The sequence below is a fragment of the Balaenoptera physalus genome (assembly GCF_965194825.1).
Source record: "Balaenoptera physalus genome assembly, chromosome: 20".
Lineage (NCBI taxonomy): Eukaryota > Metazoa > Chordata > Mammalia > Artiodactyla > Balaenopteridae > Balaenoptera > Balaenoptera physalus.
Window position 1 is genome coordinate 859692 of NC_138901.1, and position 25810 is coordinate 885501.

Genomic DNA, 25810 nt, shown 5'->3' on the forward strand with positions numbered 1-25810 from the left:
GGACGCTCCTAGAAAGTAAAATGACTGGATTACTATTTTAAATATAAATCTATTCCATGTATCTTTAAAACTTCCTCAGTTGAATGTCTGCTACGTTTGACTGCATTTGTTTTATAGCATCATCACATACCACCAGGAATATAAGGCAGGAAATTAGAGAGCATGTTCTTGGGCTTCCCTGGTGGCGCAGTGGTTGAGAATCTGCCTGCCAATGCAGGGGACATGGGTTCGAGCCCTGGTCTGGGAAGATCCCACGTGCCGCGGAGCGACTAGGCCCGTGAGCCACAATTACTGAGCCTGCGTGTCTGGAGCCTGTGCTCCGCAACAAGAGAGGCCACGACAGTGAGACGTCCGCGCACCGCGATGAAGAGTGGCCCCCACTCACCGCAACTAGAGAAAGCTCTCGCACAGAAACAAAGACCCAACACAGCCAGAAATAAACTACATTCCTTTAAACAAAAAAAAAAAAGGTATATGGAGACTTTAATTCCCTATAAGCCCTTTCCAAAGAGTAAATACAATTCATCATTCGTAAAGAGATGAAAATTAAAAAAAAAAAAAAAGCATGTTCTTACAGATTTTTCTACGTTTTATTATGAAGGATTGGGGTGGGAGGGTAGTGGGGAGGGAAAACAACATCTGGATCCAAGTTGTAAAAATAGGGGATTTGTTTTTTTTAAATATACAAAATCCATGAAGAATTTAACTTTCAAAAACTTTCTGGATGAAATATCAGAAAAATCCATGTGAGAGAAGAAAAAAGTGAATCACTGATCAAGATCTATATTCAAATATAAACCTAACCCCAGTTACTTAGTTGGAAGATTCAGGCAATACTTAACCTGATAAAAACCACCTGCCCTCAGCGGTTATGAAGGTTAAATAGTAAAAGTTGCGTATAAAGTGCTTAGCACTGGGCCACACAAAGGCCATGTTCAATAAATGTTAGGTGCTATGATTCCCAGCAATAGCTCAGTGCCTGGTAGAGAATACGCTCTGACTACATGATTAGATGAGCAGGGGGATGGTAGCCAGCCACAGATGTAGGTCTCAGCCTTATCAGCCATAAAACCTAAAACTTCAAAGGTCAGCTTTTCTAAGGGGATGGGGGGACAGAATGGGGACAGTAATGGAAACTTTAAAAGGTCAAATTTGCACAAATAGGATTTGTGCATGCAAAAGCATGCGGTCCTATAAACTCAACAGTAATCCTAGGGCTCTATCTAGCTCAAAGGATTGTAAGCAAGCTTTTCCAAAATAAAATCACAATTACCCACCCTTCAGGGCTTTTCTCCTCTCCCTTAACTGTTCTCAAACAGTTTTAGGAACACTGCATCCTGATTTGCGTCCACCATGATTTCCTCTCCTATGCATGTCTGAATCCCACTATCATCACACATCGCTGGGGTCAGGGTACCATTACTTCAGCCTTATGGTTCCTACAAGGTAACACACAAAGTTCTACTCCCAGCGTTTGTTATTTCCTCTCCAGATTAGAAAGGGGCTCCAGAGTGATTATTTGGGTCACAGAGCTCTGTAAAAGGCCACAAATACCAGATTTCAACCGTAAGGAGTTCACATAAGTTAGACAGTAAAAAAAACATTGGCTTTGACCCAACAGAAGTCAGAAAATTTTAGCATTTTACTTGCTGCCAATAAAGAAAAACATCAAGGGAGGATCAGGGGATTTTTTTTCATCCAAAACCGACTCAATTCCTGGCTGAAGGCCAATTCCCAGCAATCAGGGGTTTGTTTTACATGAAATTTTCAGCATTTCAATGATAATATTTTTAGAAAAAAAATTCAGTACCATAGATTATTTTTCTTAGATATTGTGCTTCAATGGAATAATTAAGAGAAGGGGGATATACAAACACCCAGTAGTAAGGTGAGGTAGTGCTTCCTATCTCTAGCCTCAGAAGATCAACAGCTGACAGGATGCTTGGAAAGCAGGCAGCCCAGGAATGAGGTTTGGTCTCCCATGTCAATGCCCATCAACTGCTAGGTAACAGCTACTTGGAGCCCCGACTTGAGGATGCTGAAGTTGAGAGGACCATGAAAGAGACCAATGTTACCTGCCACAGCAGCTGGCCAAAGAACGTTACATACTTGCTACCCCGAATAGAACCCAACTCCCCCACTGCAACGAGGGAAGAGGCCTAAACTGGATTTAAACCAAGATTACCTATCTTCCAGTCTAGTGCTCGTTTATCACTGGAAGGTCTCTTAACTTTTACACTTTAACTTATACATGTTGACTTTTTTTAAGTACTCTTTAGTGCTCTATGTGTCTAAGTCATCCTTACCCAGTTATATTTTAAACTCCCTAATAAGACTCAGAGTCTGTTCACTCTTATGAAAACCCTCCTCCATATCAATAGCTAGTACATGGTTCTGTCCACAGCAGATCCAGGAGGTGACAATCTTCTTCCCCAAAGAGGACGACACCGAATTCGCCTCACACGCTTCTCCTCTTTGCGCCCACATGTTCCAGTGTAGAAAAATAACTATAAAACCCAATTTTGATCTTAGGTTGGACGTCAAGACCAGGAACAAGAAGACCATACAGACAGTCATGTGGGTGAGGTTTAGACAAGCAAATGGCTATATAACAGTTCAATTAGTAATTATTTCCACCACCCACAGAGACACATCCACACACACTTCTTGCCCACAGAAGTACTGGGTAAAAGTAAAATTTGCATAGAGGTGTAATGAACACTGCACACTCAGAAAAACCTCTGACAACCAAGTTTCCCACAAGTAGCATGCAGTAGATGTTCCCAGGTTGCATACCATACTCTGTAAAACTTAACTAGTTCAATTGGTTTATGTTCACTTCTCAGTTTTGGAAACTTTGATAGAAAAACCCTATTCATGGTCTTTCCACATTAATATACATGTAACTAACATGCATGTGACCTTATAAAGGCATCTTAAACTATATAACCCAAATTAAACTCAAATCCAATCAAACCTCTGGACCCAGCTGCCAATTTGCAGAAAATACAGGGGAAATTGATGTACTATGAGCATCCAGTTACCAAGATTCTGACTGTGGGAAACTCTACAGGTCCAAAAACCCAGGGACGCCTCCAGGTAAGTTATAACGAAATGGGGAGTTGTAAAGAGACTTAAGGACATTTCCAATTATTTTTAAACGTGCAAGATTAAACTACAGTATCTGGGGATAACCACATGATAAAACTAAACGAAACACACAGAAGTGATGGATCTAAAAGTCACGGAAGTAGTTACTTTGGGGGAAGAAACGAAGCAAATGAGGACCAGCCAGGCTCTACTACTTGACCTGGGTAGCAGTTACAAGCAATGCTGGCTTTATGGTAATTCATTACACCATACATTTTCTGTGTGGTTCTATACATTTGCATTTTATTTTACAATGAAAGGTTTAAAAGGTATGATCCAATTTTCCTCCCTAAGGATGCTCTAAAGGTGAACTCTCCAATACCATATAGCCACCCGCTGCATGTAGCTATTTAACTTTAAAAATAAACGCAACAAAAAATTCGGTTCTACATTTCAAGGGCTTAATAGCCAGACGGCACCAGTGGCTACAAGACAGTGCAGATTATGGAGCATTCCCGGCATCACACAAAATTCTATTGGACAACAATAGTCTAGAGCACAAGCTGGCTTTCCAGATCAAGCTCTGAACTTCTAGTTCATCTCTCCAGAAAAAACCTGGCAGGTGCATGAGATCCTTAACCTTCAGTGGCTTCCATTCCTATTATTCTGCTTGTAAATAAGATTCCTGGCAGTGACAAGCAATAAAAACTCATTGACAACCACCCAGCAACCACGGTGACCACAGGCAGACCCCACCCAGACTGGCATTACTCCAGTGCAACTAACAGTAATAAAAAACAGGAGTGGTCTGATTTTTTTTTTTTTAATCAAGGAAGACATCTGCTTGCACCAATTCATGATTAGATATACCATACCGATACAATAAAAAATGATTTACCTCCAAGACTAAAAAATTAGATGCACTCTGGGATCCCACATACAGGACCCCGCAACAGAAGGAGTACATTAGTGGAAAAACTGGTGCAAATTCAAATGAGATCTATAGTTAATACTGTACAAATGTTAATTTCCTGTTCTTCCTAATTATACTACAGTTATGAGAGATGTTAACATTGGGGGAAGCTGGGTGAGAGAGACAGAAATTCCTTGTATCATTTTTCAACTTTCCAGTGAACCAGAATTAGTTCAAAAATAAAAGGGTGAAGGAAAACTTTCTTCCAAAGATTTAAGGAGCTGGATGAGAAAAACTCCAGTTAGAGCCAAGGATGGTTCAATCACTTGAGGATGAAATGAGGTTGGTGTAAGTTTCAGTTCATAGAAATGAAAGTCCCCACTCACTGCCTCACCCAAGAATCAAAGATTTTCCCAGGAAAGTGAGCTGACTTTGAAAAGGAAGGCTATTATTCAAAGCAAGTAATGACTTCCATATAGCAGCAGGTGCAAAGGAGCAAAAAAAAAAAAAAAAAAGGGGGCCTAGAAACTTCCCACTCCTTGCTGGTTACACAGGAGACCCTGGTGTAAAATTTATCAACCTATACACTTATGATCAATGCATGTTTCTGTATATATATTGTAATTATAACACAATATACAGTTGTATTACAATTCAATTTAAAAGTTTTTAAAAAAAAAACTTCCTACTCTTAACACAAGTCCTATAAAATCTTCAAAATTATTCATATATATCAAGTCAGCAGTAATAATTTACCTTGAGTTTCCTAACTTTGAATCTGGTTCAAAGACTCTTGGAGCAATAAAGATGTCCAAGCGTATGGGAGGGAAACTCACCAAGGAAAAAAATAGGAACCATCACTTTTGGCTCATTTTTTAAAGCAACTTAGAAATCTAGGACAGGAAAGAAAATTCTCCAAGGAACACTTACAAGACTTATGTTGTGTTTAGATTTAAATAGAAAATGCTGAAAAAGGTATGCATAAGTGTCCAGGTTTAACTTCAGTTCCGTCATTTTGTATATTTTCTATATTTATGTATTTCTAAGATCAGAACCTCAAGTCAACATTGAAACTAAGGTTTGACGTCTATATTTGGCTGTACCACTGTTCAGAAATAATTTCAATTCTAAGAACAGGTCACTGTACTACAGAAGGCAAAGCCACATAAACTTTATGGTTATATTTAGTCAACCCTTCAAATCTTGCTTGGGGGCCTCCAAAAATATGTACATTAATACTAGTGGGTTTGTACATACGTATTTTAGTTAACATATAAAATGCAAAATCAGCTCTGTTGTAATATCTCAGTGTAAGATTAATAGTAGACTAAGTAGCTCAGGGATGTAGCTTGCTCCCAAAGAATCATGAGCTAAAATTAGAAAGACAAAAGTCAAAGAATATGTAACTTCAAGCACAGCCATTTTCCTTGCCTGTGAATTCCCATCCAAATTCAAAGTCTTACACATTTTTAACATTTTAAACAAGATCTTTATGTTATTACCAGACTGGTAACCCACATTATGAAAGATGAACATACAATCCTTACTCAGTAAACCCCCTAGGCTTTAGAGCAAGATGCACATTTGTCTCTAAAAGGCACTGCCATTTTTCAAAGGCAATAAAAGGAATTCAGTGCCTGTTCTGTTTGCACATTTCCTCAGGCTTTAATACAGAGATTATGGGATGAGCACCTAGACTCACTGGCAATAGAACTTAAGATTTAAGACTACAGAGTACATGTAAGTACAAAGGTTTATGAGCTACCAGGAAGCAGGAAGAGGCAGTGGGCACAGTATCACTTTACAGGAGTTGGGGCATGAAGATCATCACAGTTTTGCGGTTGGGTTTACAGCACATCACGGAACCCTCGTGGCCAGTTCCAAGGCTGTAAACTCAGGACCTCAGTTATACAGCCTCCACAGTCCCTTCCTGCTTTAAATTCCAAGACCATGACTCTTCTTGATCCTGTGACTACAGACTTCACCAAGAAGGTCAAGGTCAGTACTTAAATGGACATGAATTCAGATGATTAACCTACATTTATAAATAGAAGCATGTTTTTAATTACCTACAGATATATTAAATCTAATGGTTAAGAGAGCTATCCAGCTTCTTAGTGACTAAAATCTCGCCCATCTGACGTGAATATATTCTACTAGTTCAATTTTTTTTTTTTTAATCCTAAGTCTCCACATAGTTTCAGGCTGCTCAGACAAAATATACAGATCAACTAAAACTTGACATAAAAGAGACACACAGGAAATGCAAACAAGAGCCAGAAGTTGACAATACACTTTCAGAACTTTGGGATAAAACTTCATTAATTCTCCACCAACAGGCAAGTTAGCCAAGCACCTTGTTCACGAACGAGCCTATCAACGTTAACAGCATGAATGCTGTATTCTCCCCAAGTTTATGCTTTAATCATGAAAAGCATTAGTATTACACCTCTCACCGTCATATTAACTGAAGAATAAGCCCAGAGCCTCGCCTAATGAGTTATCTTATCTCCAATGCCTTTACCGTTTGTTAATTATTCTACAGCAGTTCGTTCGTTTTAGACCACCACGGCACATCTCAAGCATAAACTGTTCCAGCTCCCACCCAACAACTAATCTTTAATAAATTGTGATTTTGCAAGTTAATTTGCATCACATGATCAGACTCAACTCAACCAGCAGGTGCTGTGGTGCTTGATGGTACTGATTAAGCAAGAAGGAGAAAGTAAGACAATGCATCTCAACCCTTAACCCAAACTTGATTTTGAACCTAAAGAATAATCAGTCCTGCGTGCTTCTCAACTGTTAGAAACTGAAATTAAAACAAGAATGATCAAGTTTTCCATGTTAATGAGTCACTCAGATGGAAGAAACTAATGTAAAACTAAAGTGATAAAAATCACTTTAGTGATCAAACTCACCATGTGAAAACATCAGATTCACTCAAGATTTCAAAATTAGGCATATGATTCACAACAGGATCATTTTGTCATCCACCTGTTAATGTCAACTTACAACTTTTCATGATTACAACTGCATCAAGCACCTTTTAGAAGAAAAAAGTATGATTTAAACTACTCCCTACACTGTAAAACAGTTAAGAATCAAGTTGCAATTTCTAAAGTTTTATAAGTGAGCCATCTCCCATTTTCACATTTTAAGATAGTTATGTATAGTTGTATGCAGTAATTCAAAAGGAGGAAAATAATTTAAGCTCATTTACTGCCACCGAACTTCAAAACAAATCCGAATGGAAACTAACGCAAACCTTTACAAGCATGAGCGTAGCTTTCTTGAACCAATGAGTTTTATTCCAATTACAAACAGCACCACAAATCATCCTTTATTAGAAAACCTGACAGAAGGAAAAACAAGTGAAAAGGTGAGTAAAAGGGACTGGCTACTTATCACCATAGCTTCAGATACCAACAAGGAACTACCGCGATGAAACAGACACCCCATCACCCTGGTCTCAAAGCTGCAGGACAGTGGGCGAGCTCTTAGCCTATGCCCCAGCGTCCACCCCTGCAGAGCGGGGATGGGAACGCCAGCTCCCGGGGCGGGGGGTGGCATATGCCAAGCACATGCCAGCGCAGCAGGAGTCTTCCGTGAGTTCCGATTTCGCAAAGCTGAAATCCAGATGAAAGCCCATCTTATGTTCCCACCTGAGGTGCTCTGCAGCACCCCTTTACCTTCCAAGGATTCTGATTAGGGTTATAACACTTTCCCAGAGTTTAGCCCTGTGGAGAAGAAATAACTACTGATAATGAACCAGAAATTCTGGCAGAATAAACCAGTGTGCAGTTTTTAAAGAACAATGTGCTGCCAGTTTTAAATATGTGAATGTTTTATTTCTTTCTTATTATTTCCCTTACTGATGTGTATAAGCCTATTGGAACTCAGCATTCGTTATCACCTCCAGTCCTAATCTCCAGGCTGGAAAACACCCTGCACTTCCAGCTGCCACCAACAGTACCAGCTTCAGAACAAAGGCCCTCGGAATAGTGTCAGAGCAGCACCCTTACTAAAACACATTTTCCAAAATATTAATACATCATATCTGACATGGGTACAATACTGTTATCTCCTGTAACTGCAACATCTTTCTGAAAAGTCAGCATGACAGTTAAAAACTACAAGAGGAAGTCAGGGATTAGCGCAGAAGAGCCCACGCACGTGTGGGGACAGGCAGGGGGGTAGACCCTCGCGTACATTTCTCCATCTGCCCTGTCTGGGGGTCGGGGCTGGCAATACCGCCAGCACCACAGCCTCCCCGGACCCCCAAGTCGTTTTCAGGCTCTTTTGCTCCATTATTTCCTCACAGTAGAGCATTTCCCCCCAGCTCCCCAACTGAAGGAAATCCCACGCATCCTACAAAGCCCAAATCGAAAGCCACCTCCCTAAGGAGCCCAAAAACCATCTTCGTCGTCCTCATGTCAGTCGACTCCTACTTGGTTCAGACTTACTACGGTGAGCTCTCTCCATCTGCACTGCCAGGCTTTCTGCCCTGCAGCGTCCAGCACAATCTCCCACTACCGGCAGCAAGCACAGAAGCGTTCCCGAGTTGAACCACTTCATCCCTGCATACCTCTACCATCCGGTGAGGGGACTAAAGTCTAACAAAGCAAGACGAACTGTGTAGCGGGGCACCTGGGGCAACAGCACGGAGTCTGGACCCTCACTGCCTGGCGCGAGCCCCAGGCTCCACCATTTCCCAACTATGTGACATTGGGCGAGTTGCCAAACTTCCATGCCTCAGTTTCCCTAGCTGTAAAATGGGGATAACACTGCGGACCTTTTCAGGAGTGTCATGAGGATCAAATGAGGAATGAGAAGTAGCTCAGAACAGGATTTAAGAGTAAGCACGACATGGGCGCTTGTTATCGTGTCTCAAATACAGGAAAGCCTCTCCACCGTAGACTGCAGTGCATGAGGTATTAGCCTCATCACTCCAAGCATCATGGTTTCACCAACAGGATCACCGGCACTTAGGAGTTAGTTAGATCATCTCTAAAATAGAATTTTGCTCAGAATTCAGCTGTTGATTGGATCATGCTCTTATCCCATTTCTCATACAAGTCTGTCCAAGTTGGATCTAAGTTTGTTTATAGTACACACCGTCAGGTCCTGGGCTTCCACTCTTATTTCTTACCTATTGAAGTCACCCCAGTTAATAAATGATCTTGTATTTCCCAAAATGCCCAAACTAGAGGTGTATAGATATTCGGGGGAAAACAGCAAATGAAGGCATCAAAGATTAACTGCTCTCATGCTAATCTTACTTTGTGAACTCACTCTTAAAATAATTCTTATCTTGTGCTGACAATCAAATCATTCCCCCCCCCATTCCGTTCTTGATAGAAATCTATTTCCAGAAGCCATTTTCCCCTTTGTATTATTTAACAGAGGGTTTCTTTTAATGTAGCTGTAAGAAACTTCAACTAGATTTGACTGCTAAAACCATGCCAATCCTGAAATGTTCGTATGCCTCAGGTTAAAGTCTAACACGAGTTTTCAGTTCGATGGGAGAGACCTGACAAAGGGTTTGCTGTGGGAATTCTGGCAGACAGATGAGGACAGGGAGGCCTTCGTTCTATGTCACCAAGACATGCTTCAGTGGTTCCCTCAATGGCATCGTTCTTTCCTCCCTTAATATAAATTCAGGCTCTGCAAGTACCAAAAAAGTTTCCATTTGGCTCTGAAAAGTGCTTTCTCCACAACGATGAGAATCTGAACCCGAGCTCCACCCCACAAGCTCCACCCCACCAGCCTGGCAGATTCTTCAGCACTCATTTCTTTAAAAATGACCATATCCTGTGCTTAATGGGGCGTTTTTGCAAAGAAGTATACAAAATGAGAAAGCTCCTGAATGTCTGGCATGAGGCAGATTTAACACGAGTTTCTTTCAATTGACTGAAGCCTGTCAAGGGATTGCAACTGGGTGACAACCGTTCCACCCCTGCGCCCCCAATGCTGTCCCCCTCCACTCCTCACGTGAAGATGCAGAAACCTTTCAGGACCAAGAAGTTTAAAAACACCAGAATGAAGTCGAGCTACTACTCCCTCTGGAGCATTACCATCTGGTTTCAGCCATTAGCAATCTCCAAGCAAAGGATCATTTAAATGACTGTACCAAACACATCCTGGCACTGGTTTTAACTTTTCACCCCTGTACACCCAAGGCATCGCCCCCTCCTGCTGTGGCCCGTACCATGCTCTTGTTTTATCTGTGGCAGAAAGATTCATTCTGATGTCCAGATACCTCTCTAAAGTTAGAAGGCAGGCACACCAAGTGGTTTATTCCTATCATACTAATTCATTAAGCTTAACATGACATAGAACTTATTACAGATACAAATTAGAATTTTCTGTTCTATATTTTGGACTAAGTATGCTTAGCTTCAGAAATCACTTTCTCTTATGCCATCTCAAGATCTACCCCCTCGCTGACATAACTTTGGATTATAAACTAGACTTTAAAATAGGCAGGGGCTTCCCTGGTGGCGCAGTGGTTAAGAATCCACCTGCCAATGCAGGGGACACGGGTTCGTGTCCTGGCCTGGGAAGATCCCAACGTGCCACGGAGCAGCTAAGTCCGTGCGCCACAACTACCGAGCCTGCGCTCTAGAACCGACGAACCACAACTACTGAAGCCCACGCGCCTAGAGCCTGTGCTCCACGAGAAGCCACCGCAATGAGAAGCCCGCACACCGCAACGAAGAGTAGCCCCTGCTCGCTGCAACTAGAGAAAGCCCGCGTGCAGCAACGAAGACCCAACACAGCCAAAAATAAATATATATTAAAAAAAAAAAAAAAGAAAACAGTAGGCAGGCAGAAGTCACTGTGATCCTTCCAGCTAGGAACATTCATACCATACCTCTAATATTTATACAATCTCACACCCAGCAAATATTTACGTAGTATCAACCAAGCACCAGGCACTGCATTAAACATGGAAGACAGAGAAATAAGCCTCAGTCCTTGCTCCCGAGGCTGGGAGAGGAAACAGACAGGAAATACTGCGGGGGGTGGGTCCTACGAGAGGGAGAGCGTCCAGAATGGCAGGGAGGACGGAAAAGGTCCAGGCTAAACTTCAGGCTAAGACTCAAAGTGTACTATCTGGGCAAAAAAAGGCTGGAGAAGGAACAGAGAGAGAACACACTTTCTGGAAAAGTACAGCTTACTTCAAGTGACAGGAGGATGGGAGGAAGGAGAGCAGCCTTAAGATGAGTCAGAAAAAGCAAGGCAGCGGGATTGAAGAGACTCAACGTCCTGGCCAGGAGCCGGACTCCATCCGTACAGGGAAGCTCTGCAGGCAGTTAATGGCACTTTGAAAATCACTCTGAAGGAAAAAAATTAGCATGTTAAGGGTCAATGTGACTGAAAACTTAAATCTGAATATCATCCAGGAGAGTGAAACACTCAGGACACTAAGACACATGGTAAAGTTAAAGGAAATCTGCATGTCAGATTCATCTGCAAAAATAAATATTTGAGATTTCTACTGCCTAAGTAGGAGGAATAACCACTCCACACACCTCAGCATCAACTTCGGGAGGTGGGGGGTATGTGTGTGAATAAAAGCACTTTCACTTAATGTACCGAGTGAAAGAGCAGCAATTCAGAAAGCCATTAATCAGAAATCATTTCGTAACAGTTTGCACCAAATGGGAATCCCCTATACTAAGTTTTCTTCATGCGTCTCTACTTCTGAGAGGAAAAGAAAGTTCCAACTGCCCATCTCAATCACACTTTCCTGCATTTTAGGGATTACGGACAATTTCACCTTTGAAGTTGAAATAACCCTCTAGTCTGACCTCAGTGCAAAACCTCCAGTTTCGAATTACACTCACTCTTACTTGGACCTGCCTCTTTAGAACTTACAGATAACCAGACGCTCATCTATAGTCCACACGGCTTCTAATCTGGGGGGAGGGGAACCAAGTGAGAAGCAGGGTCCTGACACGCTGACCTGTTCTGAAGATGGAAAATCCTGGCATCAACTTCGGAAATCGATGGGCCACCCCGGAGTCTAGGGGTGGCCAATCCAGTACACGGAAAGGACGGGTACTTTGTCAAAGGCGGCCAGCCTCACCACGCAGCCCCTCCCGGGTCCCCGCCCCCAACCCTCTCCTGGCACTCGCTGTCCACACTGCTTGGCTCTCAGAACCCTGAGGCTTGTGATGAGAAACTAGGCATCCTTTTCTAAAAAGCTGCCAACTCAATCCCCTTTCTGTTAAAGGTCACCCTCCCTTAGGATGGGCCCAGTTTTCTGGAATTCCTCAGCTCCTACAGCCAAAGGGGGGAAACCATTCTTTTTTCTTCAAACATCAACTTTCGTTCTCAGAGAAGGAATATCAAAAGCACTGTCCTACTTTGGTAAGCCGAAATATCGACCCTGAAACGGGCCTTCAAGATGGAATGTCATCAGGAAAGGGGTAGAGAAAGCCGATTTTTTCACCCTCAACGATGGAAAAATACAGAGCTTCAGTCAGCCTCACAGGTTCCGCACAGTATTTGACGTGTACTCAGCAGGGAAATGGCTCAAGTCAAACCTGGCTCAGCAGCGCTGTGCAAGCACATGAACGTGAATTCCCTGCGGACGGCCTAAACGTGCCAGGCGGACCAGCCAGGACCAAGAGCCACAACAGTAGGTCCCGGTCATCCGTGGGAATTCCTACTGATGCTGTCTCCAGCGTGTATTCAGAGAGCCTGGGTGACAGTACATTTTCACTTGTGACATCTCACCACGAAGGAAGGAATAGAAAAAGCAGGGAAAACAGAAGAAGCAGGTTAGCCAGATGTAACAGACTATTTGGCCCATCAAGTAAGCAGGTCACTTTTTGAGAGGCTGTTTTTCTATCGCTGTTAAGTAGAGAAGGGCATGGGTCTTGCTAACTGAGGGGGAAAAAAAAAAAAAGTTGGCTCCTTCCCTTTCCCAGTAGAGAAAGTAGGAGATAAGGCTGTTTTTGGGTTCCACGGCCCCCGATGGAGAGCATCTGAGAAGCCCGGCACTCTCGGACAGCTGCTGGTGGAAGCAGCCTGAGCAGGACAGAGACCCCCAACTGGACAGACCTTCCGGGCTTGAATCTCAACTTCCTCAATGACCAGGGCCAGACAAGCTTATTTGTATTCTTTCTTAAGAAGTAGGCAAGGGCCAAGCTCTCCAGCAGCCTCACGGAGATGAAATGAGCACGGAACAGATCAAGCCAACCCACAGAACAATAAGCCAAACAAAAGTAAAGCAAATTCGAGTCCTGTCATTTCGGATCTACAAAGGGACACGCTTGTCTTCATCTCTAAGAACCTGAAGAAGGTTCCACGGCTTCAAGATCTACCCTGTCCTCCTCCTCCTCCCCAACGTTTAAGGTCCTTGGTTCCAACCATGTCAGGCAGCAAATTCTCACCGCAGGTTCACCCTGTGTTACTTGCCCTGGTAACACATTTTCAGGGTGGTACCCCTGTACCACGTGTGCTGTAAGGACGGAATAGAGTCCATCAGGTAAAAGTGGGAATGACCCAACAGATCTCTTCAGAAAAGCTTCCTGCTTCCATATTTATGCTATATCTTGGGGGAAGGGAAGAAGTGGGAAATCACCTTACATATTTCTTTTAGAAACACCCTTATAAAATATGCTTTCTAGATGGTACAGATTACAAACCCGGTTTTAAGGACTAAAACTCGCTTATTCTTTAGTCTTCCAATTCTGACTTAACACTAAGTAAAACGATGGTGAATATTTTAGGTTTAAAAGCTAAACGAGTCCATGTATATGTGACTCGTTTGGAGCATCTGCCCCTCTTAAGCTGAAGTAAACTCAGCTGCAGGTATTTTATCTTCTGACCAAAGCAACACGCTACATACTAAGAGCTGGAACACTACCCCCTCCATCAGGTGACAAGTACGGGTACTAAAAGCAGCCTCAGCCTCCAGCTGTCATCCCTAGAGGGTGGGCTGCCAAGGGCACACGAGGACGAGTCATTCTTCTAAGAATGAGCCTATCAAACCAAACCAACAGGAAAAGTTGAGTTAGAGAACATCAAGAGAAAACTCAACATCTGACCATTATAAGAATATATTTAAGACTGAGACAAGTACCAAAATAGGAAACGCTGGGTAACCATTGTGTGATTAAGAGCATTGCCCTGAGCTAACATTATCTAAGTTACAACCAACAATAAGATAATGGGTTTAGCATAGGCCTGCTCAGAAGTCAAAAACTACAGATGACACATAACTACACAACTGTAACAAGCAGCTCCCCACAAACAGGCTTATACTTGACATGCTTTCTGTGAATTAAACATCTGTAAATGCAATAAGGGAACTCATTCAAGGGATCAGGTTTAATTCTTCAAAGCAAAGAATACTGCATAGAGCACACGTTCACTGCTATAGTTTGGTTTGTAAACCCTGAATTTCAAATCTAAGAAAATTCACAGGACAGATACAAGGGGCTAAAAACATGTTGGAAGAAGTGCTCAACCTTACACAGGAGATGGAATTCGAAAGCGGCCCTTTTTCACCTACCAGAGCAAAAATGAAGATTTATATTATCCAATACAGGTAAGAGTGAAGAGAAAGGGGGTACTCTCATATTGATACTGAAAAAACAAATTGGAACCTTTTTGGAGAGCAACTTAAGCTGTGCTCATTGCAGTTTAAAAGGTATCCACACACTTCTATGTATCTATTGCAGAAATACCTAGAGTCCAAGGATATTGACAGCTATATTTGTACTACAATAGTAGAGAACTTAGAAACATTTAAAATGTCTCAGACAGGTGAATCAATTTGCTATTTCCACACATGCAAATAAGGAAGAACTGATGTTTTAATATGGAAGGATACCTACCACCTACTGCTAAAAAAAAAAAAAAAAGGTGCAGAATGACTGAAAATTTTGATCTCTTTTTTAAAAAGTATGTGTAAATAAGTGAATGAATGGATGTCTTAAATAGAAGTTATTCCTGAGGGTGGGAAAGGAAACAAGATTTCACTTTTATATATAGTGTTGGGGCAATTTATGAGTAGCACTTTTATAATTAAGGTAAAAGGGAGTGATCGACGTGAGATTAACCTGTTCATCCACTGAAAGTTCAATAGATGCTGAGAAAACCATTCAGGTGCTGCTGTAGCCCAGTATGGCCACTCTCCGATTTCACCAACAAAACCTGCAGGTCTCAAAGGGACAAACCTTATCCTAGGTTCTGTGTATTTAAAAAAACTCATTTTCTACATAACTACCTCCCTTTCTCTTGTGCGTTATCTAGAACATTTAGTAAATATTTTTCTTATGAGTTTCCCTAGGTCTCCACCCAAACACATTACCAAAAATGACAGGAGATAGGTATCACATTAGCCCAGAATCACAAGGTTACATCTTTAAATTTCCTAAAATCATGTTCAAAGACTTCAAACGTTGCCTATGAAGTTCAGGTCCACAACTCTGAGAAGTGGAAAGAGTCACATCTTCCTTTCATCTCTTAAAGAGACTGGAAACACGCCTTTCATTCTTTTTCAAAGGACTCTCAACTTGATTTCTCAATGTGACTCTCCAAATAAATTTATTCAATCGGGGTGTTAAGCACAATGTGAAGGAAAGTAGAATACTGATAGATTATACATAAAATACCTGCATCTAAAAGTGTTTAGAAAAGGCATATAACAAGTTCACAAGCATGCAGGTTTTAAATGGTAACCAACTTAACGAGCACAATTTTAAAGTTACAGGAAGTACACCCCGTGTGTCTCTAACGCACTTAATATTAAACAGTGTTAGGATAATATTTTCCAGGCTAGAACGTACTTTCCACTTGCCCTAATAAACCGAAGCCCAGATAGCAAATTGTAACCAGAACTAAGTAAACATAATATAGACAGTGAGGAGAGCCAAAAGGTGGGCTAATGAACCTGGGATGCCTTCACAAGCAATAAGGCATTCTAAAAAAACGTTTCAACAGAAGAATATGAAAAGTTAGATATCTGGAGTGTGTAAAATGCAACTACAGATCAGAGGAGGAAAGGGATTTCTTTGTGGATGCAATGGAGAGTATCAGATGAAATAACGTGCCTCATGCTGCAGCCGCCTTAAAACGTGCCAACTTTGTTCCAGATGACAGCCATCAAAAACCAGAAACAACTTACTGGTGTGCTGTACGGCCCAAAATTAGGAGTCCAACCCAATGCCTAGGTAAAAGATGAACAAAAACAGGAAGAAAGAAAAGCCACACACAGAGCGATTTCATTTTTTTCTGAACACCCACACAAAGACAGCAATTTCTGACAAGAATGTTCTTGGCAAAAAAAATAAGTTACAGGAAGGTTTCTCCCTTGAAGGAAAAGGCAGCTCTATATGCAGATTACTAGGCAATACCAAACAATTTTTTTAAGGCCCAAATTTACAGCCCTCATATTTTGAGAACATCTAAACAACGTTTTTGAGGGGGGGGGAGAATCAAAGAAAAGATGACTGGAAACACCGTTCCTGTCTGGAATGCTTATTTCATGCTGTACTCGAAAATAAAATCCAACATGGCAGCTTACCTTGGCACTGGAAGCCTTGTTTCCCAAACCCCCTGAAAAACAAACAAGAAGAAGATTTCTTAACATATTTTGTGTTGGATACCGTATCTTAAGCCAGTTATGTAACAAAGCTTTCTAGAGTTAAAGGTTTGTACATGAAACCCAATGATGTGACAGGAAAACATGCCTAAATAGCTCAGAGCACAGGGTCAATGCAACTTTGAAAAAATCTGGCCTCCAAAGGCTCACTAAACTGTTTCAACGTATTCAAGGTTTTTTTTTTTTTTTTTTTTTTTTTTTTTACACTTTGTTACCAATACTTAAATTTCAAGACAAGAACATGACTATAAAGTTGTTGGCTACAACATTCAGGTAACAAGAAGGGCCTGACCTTATGGTTTTAAAAAAAAAAAAAAAAAAAAAAAAAAAGGCTGAATTTGGTCCCTAGAGACCAACTGAAAATTGTTTCTCCCTGAAGACAACTAAAAAGCAGCTTCATCATTTGTTGTGAATTTAAGCATTATTTGTCTAGAGATTACCAAGCAGCACCACTCTTAACATTAAACTTTGGCTTAAAGGAGCCACATTTTACAAAGTATCATATCCCTATTTTTTGCATGTGAGATTATGATCTAATTTTACTGAGAACCAATAGCGTCCAAAGCACATTCTGGAGCTATTTTGTTCTTGTAAATTACTTTAGAGAATTTACTTTCTAAGCAGAAAACCCTGACGTGGACGTTAAATTACAAACACCATTCCAACTAGGATGAACTACATTAAAATTCTCAGAAGGTTATGAGTCATAATCTTTTGCTTTACATAGCATTTTAAGTTTACAAAGCACTTCGCATATCTTTATAATTAACTTAGTCATCCCCACCCAGAAAATACTTAAACGCACTTAGTTTTAAAATATCAGTGCTTTATTATTTAAATGACTTGTAAATCAAGGACCCAAAGAAGAAAACTGAAAAATTAAAACCACTGCTAGACAATGCTGGGGAATATTTTCCTGGAACTTCCAAGGGGTTGCTTTACAGCTAAGCAGAGACCTGGTTTCAGGGATTACTCCAGGAGAAAGAGGATGGGGAGATCTTTATTTTCCACTCACGTTACACCTGGTGACCTGACATGCCACATCAGTTCACCAGGGGCTAGCAATTGATAGTGGAAAGTCTTCAGCTAGCCTGGATATATATGTTGCAAGTCCCTTTTCTACCTTACCTACTTCCTGCAAAAGTAATCAGTAGTCTAGCTGTTCCCTTTTAATGGAATTTCACAGCTGATACATGAGGCTGAAGACCTCCCCTTAACTAAACAGCAATCTCCTCTCTGCCCTGATGCTCCAAGAACTTAAATAGTCTTATCTACAATTACCTATGTGCTCCTTGGAGCACAACTGCTTCATACACTGACTACACACTGGAAACCATTCATGGAGGTAGCTGTGCTTTTCATAAGTGTACTTTTGAGCTGCTTTCTAAAAGAAAATTAAGCACCGTATTAGCACCACATTGGTGGGGCTCTCCCTTGGAAACGACTTTCCCAGGTGTGATGGATTCAGATAAAGCCACACAAAGGAAAAATTAAACACCTATTAATTAGCACGTTTGTGGGACTTGCCCTTAGAGATGATTTTCCCAGGTGTGATAGATTCAGATAAAGCCAAGCATTAAGGAAAAGTTAAACACCTATTAATTAGCACCACGTTTGTGGGACTTGCCCTTAGAGATGATTTTCCCAGGTGTGATAGATTCAGATAAAGCCAAGCATTAAGGAAAAGTTAAACACCTATTAATTAGCACCACGTTTGGGGGACTTGCCCTTAGAGATGATTTTCCCAGGTGTGATGGATTCAGATAAAGCCACACAAAGGAAAAGTTAAACACCTATTAATTAGCACCATATCTGTGGGACTTGCCCTTAGAGATGATTTCCCCCAGATGTGATGCATCCAGGTAGCGTTCTCCAGAGGGCCTCAGCAAGATCCATATGCCAGCTGGCTGGTGGCAGGGCACACTCTGTGTTGTCACCCTGGTGCCATTCCCCAGCCTGGGGGGGGGGGTAGGAGTTAAGGAACCCTAGACATATCTGACTTGGGGAGGGCGTCCTACATCCTGGAAGAAGTAAAAGAGGCAAGGTGGCTAGCAACCTAATCGAAAAGAAACTACTGCTCCTCCAACTAGAGCATTTAGACTGCCTTTAGTTTCAGCTTTCTTAAAAAAAAAATTGGGGGGGGGCACTGACCTTTGTGAAAAAGTCAGTTAATAAAAGCTAGTTCTCTCATCAGAAGAAAGCACATACACGATTTCCTTTAAGTTTCAGAGGATTCAGAGACCCCCCTCCTCTCTGAAGCCCACCACTTACCCAGTCCCCGTAAACCCCCGGGGACTCCCGAGTTACTGTCTCCGTTCACTGAAAAGTTACCAGAACTCTGGCACCTTCAGGCCTACCAGCACTTTTCTTAAATAAGGGCTCTGTCCTCACACGCTGGGTTTTACCAGCGTGACCCCATGTTGACGGGGTTTATTTTAAAGGACTCCCTCGGCCCTTCTGCCCTTTACCGGCTCCCTTTCGCTCCTCCTCCCCCGCACGCTCTCAACAGTTGGTCGCCTGTCCGCTCTCCCCGGGCTCACGCAGGGAAGCCGGAGCCACTCCATGCCCAACAGGTACGGGCTGCAGCGGGCAGGACCCAAGGCTGCAGCGGAGCCGAAGCCCGAGCCCGAGGAGAAAGGCCGCGTCCACACCCGCGAGGCGCCCGGCCCGGCTTGCCTCGCCCCCCGCCCGGGCCGCGCCGCGCAGCCGCCGCCTGCCGCCTCCCAGGCTCTTCCCCGGGGACCCGCCCTCCGACTCTCCACGGCGCTCGGCCCTGACCCGCGGAGGCTCCCGGGCTGTTCCGGGGGCGCCGGGGAGAGGTGCGGGGCCTCCGTGTCGCCCCTGCCGCGGCGGGGGGCGGCCGGCCGGGCGGCGACTCCCGGGAGTCCTGCCCGCGTGCGTCCTGCCCGGCGCGCGTGGCGTCCCGGGCGAGTTGGGACTCCCAGCGGCTGCCCAAGTTCCCCGGGAGAGGCGGCCAAGCCTGGGGAGGACCGGCCCCGCGCCCTCCCGCGCGCACCTACCAGATGAAGTCGGTGCAGTGGCTGCAGAAGGTGGGCTGCTTGAAGAAGCGGGCGATGAAGCGGTGGTCCTTCACCTCGTGCACGTTCTTCTGTCTCAGCGCCCCTTTGCGGGCGAAGCGGTTGGCCACGTCCTGAGGCGCCGCCGAGTCGTTGGCCGGGAAGACGTCAGCCATGGTCCCCCCACCGCCTGCTGCCTCCGCCGGGAGCGGGGGGCGCGGGCGGCGGCCGAGGCGCGGCAGGAGTCGGACCGGAGCTGAGCCGCGGGCGCGCTGCTTGCCCCTCGCGCACTGACAGCGGCGCCGGCGCTCGCGCTTCCGACTCGGGCGGGGGAGGCGGCCCGCCCACCGCGCATGCTCCGAGCGCGGCCCGGGCGGGCGGGGGCGGAGGCGCGCCGGGCGGGGGCGCGCCGGCGCTGGAGGAGTCGGCGCCCCCGCGGTTTCCGCGCCGCCGGGGAAGCAGAGGGGCCGCCCGGGCCTGGGAACTGGAGGACGCCGCGGAGGCGGGCCCGTTTTCCGCCGCCACCGCCGCCGCCTCCTCCTTCGCCCAGCCTTCCTCCCCTGGGCCGCCCGCTCCGCTCCTCTCAGTCCACCGCTCACTCCGTCCAGCTTGTCGTCGTCCTGCTCCTCAGCGCAGCCCCGCGTCCCGGGACGCGGCTTCTCGAAGCCTCCGCTCGCCGCGCTCGGACGCTCACTTACCTCTCCGGCTTCCAAGACCCACCGTGTTGCCGGGACAAGAGCCCGGCTTTTATAAGCTTGCATCAATTTGAGGTTTCACCTGGCTCCAATATGCAAGCCCCGCCCCTCCCGGGCCACCACGCTGTTTATTATACACGGCAGGAGAAAAGGAGCTACTTTCAATCAGGGAACACGGGCCCTTTCACATGCCTCCAATTGAATTGCGCTTCACCTGCGTCTTGTGTAGACGTCTTATTTGGATGTTAGGACGGTTAAAGGACTCGTCCTGGTTGTTTACCCCGTTACTCACTGGCTACCACAGTTAAATAGTGGGTGCTCTGGCTTTCTTGATTTTACAAGTCCAGAACCTTAATTTAGAAATCGTTTTGCATCCTAGGCTAACAACTGCAGTACCGGCAGGTGCAGAGCGCAGCCAGTACGTTTGTAAATTACCAAGTAAAACTGCTTGTGAAAGGGTGGCTGGCATGGGTCTTCGGGGACGCACGTGGGGTTGTACCAACTGATCACTTGCTGAATATTCATTAGTTCTGCCTGGAGGATGCTAAAACACATGAGGGAAACAACGTTTCATTACTGTTTTATTTCATCGTCAGATTCACTAAATTCACAAAACAACTTAATCTACTGAAGACAGCGAGAAAGGGAACATGTTTAATCCTTCGAGGGGTTTAAAAAAGCAAGAAAGCTTTCCTAAAATCTATACTATCTTAGAGCATATCACATAGACCAAATAGGGCTACCATTTTTTAAGATTGCCCAGTTGAACGCGTGATGATAGGAATGTCTTTTATGTTTTGACACGTGTTAGATATTGACCCGCCCTTAATGGGGCATGCACTTTGCTGGCTCACTTGCAATCTCTCCCCACAATGTACTTGGAGCTTAAAGAGATTGCACCTGCTTGCTATTCTGGTCAGAAATTTTGCCAGTCATGGTGGCCCCCTCTAGTCCAAGGGGGCAAAAAAAAGGAATGAAAAGCAGGGGATGTCGGGAATATTGAGCAAATTCTCCACAAAACACCATAAGCGTCTCACACCACGGTTGTTGATGGCTTAATACTTGTAAATCACGTGGAACACGGTAGAAAGAAACACAGATTCTTGCCTCACAGCCGTCTCTGCATCTAAGACCAAGGTCCTCACACCTTTTATGAAGACAAGCTTCCTTCTGTTTCCCTGAAACCTTGATATAAGGACAGAAGAAAAATATGGGAGAGCTGGAGGGAGGAGTTGCAGATGGGGTGATCTCTGAGCACAGTGACAGGCAAGATGAGCTAAGAACCAAGTGGACCTTGGCAGCAGCCTGGCCATCACCTGTGTGCGAGTGGGGCCACTGATCTCAGCAGTGGGGAGACCAGAGAGAGACAATATCTCTTTTCTTTCTGGTTGTGGCTTTGCTCTCTTGCCTCAGTGCTTACTGTCGTTCCTTATGGGCAGGGCGAGAACTCACTGGAAGTTTGTTGACTGATGGCTGGGCTGAGCTTGAGTGCTCTATTGCCTACAGATGAGCTCACTTGTGGCGCAGGGTGTGGGGATACACCTGGGGCGGGGAATCCTCGGGCAGTGGAACACCACTCCCGGCAAGGACAGATGAGAGTGTGGGCCACAAGTGGCCCTGAAACCGAGCCAGACCCTGGGCACTCCTGGGCACAAAAGCCTTTCTGTGTCCCCCACTTCTCAATTACAGGAAATAGGCTTCGTTCAGCCTCCAGGACCTTCCCTGAGTTCCAACGGGCAGGTTCAAACAGTTGCTAATCAGGGAAGGGAGGGGATGCAGAGACAAGGGAGGGGCAGTCAAGAAACAATAGTGCAGCCTTGGCGCAGGGTGTCGGTCCCCCCTCAAAGGATACACACGTAATATCTTTGAGCTGTTTTGCAGATACTGAAACCCCCTCCAGGTGGGAGAAGTTAACTGCATGCTGCCCACAAGCACGTAGACCCCAGACCCGGTGGACCCAGAAGGCTGATGATGCCGACTGCTGATTACCTCCCCACCAACCAATCAGAAGAACGTCCACGAGCTGACCAGGGCTCTTTGAACTATTACTAGAAAACTCCTCACTACCCCCTCCAGGTCGGGATACACAGTTTTGAGGGCATGAGCCCACTGTGTCCCCCTTTGCCTGGCAAAATAAAACTATCCTTTTCTACTTCACCCAAAACCCTGTCTCCGAGATTTAATTTGGCATCCGAGTACAGAGGCCAGATTCAGCTTCAGCCCCGGCAGCCCAGCTGAGAAGGATCTCCATGGTGGCACTAAAATGGAGGGGATTCCAGAAAGGGGTACCCCTGGGGAGGTGGAGTGGCCAGTCAGACATGGACGTTAGCAATGATTTTAGAGTCTGCTGTTTCCTGGGGGAAGTGCAGGAGAGCAGATATGGTAGACTGAACACACAGTTTATGAGAGCCCTCCTCTGTGACCCCTGACTTTGACGAGGAAGCCCAGCACTCTTTGCAGAGGTGCTGCCTGGACCAGACTTTTGGAAAACCTCAAAGCAAAATATCATCGATCCCTAATTAGATATACTGTATTATAAGAAGCCTATAATTCCCTGGAAAGGGAAAGCAGGATGTAAAACGATATTCAGAGATGCCATTTTTTAAAATGTATGTACACCCACATCTATATGATATAAATATGCTTGTGCATGTATACACAGGTGTATACAAAGGTATACATGGCAAAATGTTCATTTAAGTGACCCTCTCTGGATGGTGGGAATATAAACGCTTTTCTGTGCAGGAAGAGAAGCCTTTGGCCTAGGGCTCACATTTTGAAAGGGCATTGGAAACCATAATTTTTAATGTTGTCGCCAAAAGGAGGCATTTGTTATTTTTAACACAAAAGGTTTTATTGCCAGAAATTCACTGTTGTTGCATGGAGTAGAGATGGTACTAATTTGCATGTGAAATGCTCGGGAAGTGTTTTCAGCTGCTGACCCTCACCTCCTCCTTAGCCCCAATCCACAACTAAAAGTTAAATTCCTGAGTGGACTGCCCAAGGAAGCTTCTAGGGGTCCAAGGTTTCTGCTTCCTCCACAAAGTGTTTTTCCTCCACTTTCTCCCAGGTTTTCTCCAGTAGCCATGGCACAAACCAGATGGAGGACCCAGAAATCCTGGGTTCGAGTCCGAGCTTCAGCACTAACTGATTTGTGTAATTTGGATAAATTAACTTCTCAAGTCTCTCTCTCTCCATCTAAAAACGGAGATATTGATAACTATCCTAGGATTTTCTTAAGCATTTAACCCTATGATACATATATATAAATGTATATAAATATAAATAAAACCAGATGGTGGGTAGTAAATCCTAAAGTCTCCTACAAATGCAAGGTAGGATGGTGGGTCTCAGCTTTACCAAGCATGCGTTTCGGAGAAAGTGAATGGTGAGACCCCCCCCCCCCCTTCGGGGCCCGTTATTCCTCCAGAAGTGACACATGCCGTTCCCTCCACTCCCAGTGGCTGTGACTTAGGAAGCAAGAGATGACCTGCGGAAGGAGTACCAAAAATGTAAGCTGGCGTTCATGTTTTAAACCTACTGCATTTCCCACCACCCTCACCCTTAAAGTGCTTTTTATGAAAGGCCTGGATTCTTTGAAAAAACTAGTTGCAAGAGGACCCAAGCAACTCTCATAGTCTTCCATTCACCTAGAATTTAATGGGAATGGGAGCAGGTACTTAGTTGTTTCCCTGAACCTGCCTGGGGGACGTATCAGCCCATGGAAGTGACAAAACTACGAATCCCATGTACCTGTCCCCCAGTTCCAACAGTTATCAATTCATGACGAATCCTGTTTCATCTGTCCCCTACCTTATCTCTCGATCTCTAGATAATATCCATAAAACCTTAAAACAAGGCAAAACATGCCAAAATATCAACTCCAGGAGGAGACTTTGGCGGGGGGGTGGTGGTTATGTTCATTATTTGTTGGTTTCACAGATATTCACATATCAAAACTCACCCAACTGTAGACTTTAAATATGCATACAGGGACTTCCCTGGCAGTCCAGTGGTTAGGACTCCACGCTTCCACTGCAGGGGACGCAGGTTCGTTCCCTGGTCCGGGAACTAAGATCCCGCAAGCCGTGTGGCACTAGGTCAAAAAATAAAATAAATAAATATACGTACAGCTAACTTAAATCAATCCTGTACTCAACCAAACTGTTAACATGTTTAAAGCTAAATAGCTAAGTCCACTAGTCCAAATAAACAGGTGAACTCGAAGATGAGGGGAGGAGCCCGTGGGCCCTCCCGCAGGGCTTGCAGCTGCCTTTGCCCGGAGGCTAAGGCAAGCATGCTCTGTCCAGTAGGTGTGAGAGTCAAGTTTAGTTCCAGCCCCACAGCACTCAGGGGCTCCATGTGTGTGGTGGGTGCTTCCGACCAGACTGTTCAAGCCCTCCTTTTTCTTCTTTCCCCCCCAACCCGCCACATTCACTCGGAACCCCCGACGTTCTCAGTAGTCTCTCAGAAGCCACCCGCCCCCAAAGATATCCCCTCCTCTGCCCCCAGCTAGAGGGACTTTTACTCCTCCTCTCCTTTACTATTTTTTTTGTACTCTTTATTATATATCACTTTCAACAAAACCTCCCTCTACCTTTCCCTTCAGGGTAAGGCCTTCCGTCCTCCTTCTATGATTTTGCATCAGAGAAAGTCTAGGAACCAACGGTTTTTTTAAAAAGGGTAGTTTGGGGTAGAAGTGAGCATCAGGGTGGTTGAGCAGAGGGAGAGTGCGGGCAATCACTGGGTTCAACGCCTTTGTTTAACAGTGAATGCTGGGCCCTGGAATGTTCATATCTTGTGTTTACTATATATATATATATATATATATATATATCTGCCTTTGTGTAATTTACATTCTCTTTGGTGATTTGAGTGGGAGAGGGAAGTTTGTGGACACTTCCACCCAGGAAAATTTAACTCATCCACACTCTCACTTCTATTTTGATGATAGCTCTCATTTAACGCACAGGCATGACTACCTTCAAAACTTTGATCTTGTTTTAGTTTGGGTGTTTCCTGCTGTACGCAGTCATGGAGTAAAAATAGCACATCTCCCACCAATCAGCATAGGGCAAAGATTCCAGGAAAACCTGGAGAAGCTGCTCAGAAGGTTTGTCCCACAAGGTTTATCTAGGTAAATCAGTAAGTGACGTGGCATACCAACTTCCCCTTGGGAGGGGCTGTTTCACAAGAGTCGGTGCAGCAATGACAGCCTGCTTCTTTTGAATGCACACTTAACTTTTCTGGCAAACTGTACAATCTGCAATTGTTTCTGTAGTTGGCGTGGCCTTAGAACTAGAATGGTGATACCTCCCAAAGCCTTGGAATCCTTTCAAATGTCATTCAAATTTCCATACAAGATATAACTCTACCAAGAAAGAAGACTAGAAAAAGCATTCAGAAACACTATTTAATAAATATGCGTTGAGCACTTATGCTCAGGCACTGTTATAGGATATTGGGGATA

At 44.4% G+C, this 25810-nt stretch overlaps 1 protein-coding gene across 3 annotated transcripts in view; it reads right to left on the reverse strand.

The window, feature by feature from the left end:
* Positions 1 to 24560, reverse strand: part of PRKCA (protein kinase C alpha) — a 368584-nt gene extending 344024 nt beyond the window's left edge. The window contains exons 1-2 of one of the 3 annotated variants that reach the window (XM_082441894.1): positions 19649 to 24560; positions 16551 to 16582 (exon numbers count right to left, since the gene is read on the reverse strand). In XM_082441894.1, the coding sequence (XP_082298020.1) occupies positions 16551 to 16582; positions 19649 to 20406 (790 nt within the window). In that variant the 5' untranslated portion in view covers positions 20407 to 24560. The remainder of the gene's footprint in view (positions 1 to 16550; positions 16583 to 19648) is intronic. The other 2 variants (XM_082441892.1, XM_082441893.1) reach the window with 2 other exon arrangements.
* Positions 24561 to 25810: the final 1250 nt, after the last annotated feature.